The sequence below is a fragment of the Cyprinodon variegatus genome, unplaced genomic scaffold (genome assembly GCF_000732505.1).
Source record: "Cyprinodon variegatus isolate N-32 unplaced genomic scaffold, C_variegatus-1.0 Scaffold1294, whole genome shotgun sequence".
Taxonomy (NCBI): domain Eukaryota; kingdom Metazoa; phylum Chordata; class Actinopteri; order Cyprinodontiformes; family Cyprinodontidae; genus Cyprinodon; species Cyprinodon variegatus.
The window spans coordinates 154444-155455 of NW_015151747.1; the positions used below are offsets into that span (position 1 = coordinate 154444).

General features: G+C 49.4%; 1 protein-coding gene across 1 annotated transcript in view; it reads left to right on the forward strand.

The window, feature by feature from the left end:
• The window catches only part of tm2d2 (TM2 domain containing 2), a 6434-nt gene continuing 5422 nt past the window's right edge, over positions 1–1012 (forward strand). Inside the window, 1 exon segment of the mRNA XM_015402051.1 lies at positions 1–486. Coding sequence (XP_015257537.1) covers positions 167–486 — 320 coding nt within the window. The 5' untranslated portion in view covers positions 1–166.

A 1012-nucleotide genomic window follows, 5' to 3' on the forward strand; every position in this document is an offset into this window, starting at 1 on the left:
GGCGCATGCGCAGAACGGATCGTGCTTCCGGGACGGATCAGGTAGGGAGAGAAGATAACGAACTGGTTGCCAACCGCCATAAAACCATAAAATAATAATAATAATAACAATAAGAAGAAGAAGAAGAAGCAGCAGCAGCTGGTTCCTGCGGCCGCCTGAAGCAGCCATGATGTCCGTCAGCCTCATCCTGCTGTGCGGGCAGCTCCTGCTGCTCCTCTCCGTCATCTTCCTCCAGTGTCTGGAAGGGATCCACTCCCACAACTCCAGCTCCCCCTCCGCTGCTCCTGCCTCCTCTCCTCCCGCAACGAGCGCCTCCTCTCCTCCCGCACCGGGCGCCTCCTCTCCTCCCGCTCCGGGCGCCTCCTCTCCTCCCCTCAGCCAGCAGCCAGGGCCTCAGAAGGAGGAAGCTCCGGCGGAGAACAGCAACAACAGCACCGAGATGTTTGAGTACAAGCCTCCATCCCCGGTGGTTCTCTGCTGCTACCTGTGAGTGACGCGGAGGCTAACGGCGTTAGCTGAGGGAGCTAGCTACGGCAAGCCAGAGGGGACACAGCATGGAGGGTCGAAGCTAAACTAGTCTGATAGATCAGCTCCTCTCCGCTCGGAAACAATGATCTCTGTTTGCTGCTGGTAGTGAAGCCACCGGCCGCCATATTGGTACTCCCTAGTTAGACCGGTCTCTGTGTAAACAATCAGAGCGCTGCAGCATCAAACAAGCAGGATGTTCTTATTTTCAGCTTTAAAAAAAAGATAAATTCATTACTTTGACACAGAGTGGCTGTTTCACAGCATCAGTAGATTAACTTATAAAAATCACATTGCAGAGTCATTATGACGTCAATGAAGTCTATAAATGATGTAATATAACATATTATACAAAACATCACAATAACATTAATGTGTTAATGGAGCAGAATAATACAGATGAGCCAAAAGTGATAAAATAATGATGAACGTGTTAAATACATGGATTGATGACATTGTAATGGTAATTACATCTTACAGGTCTGTT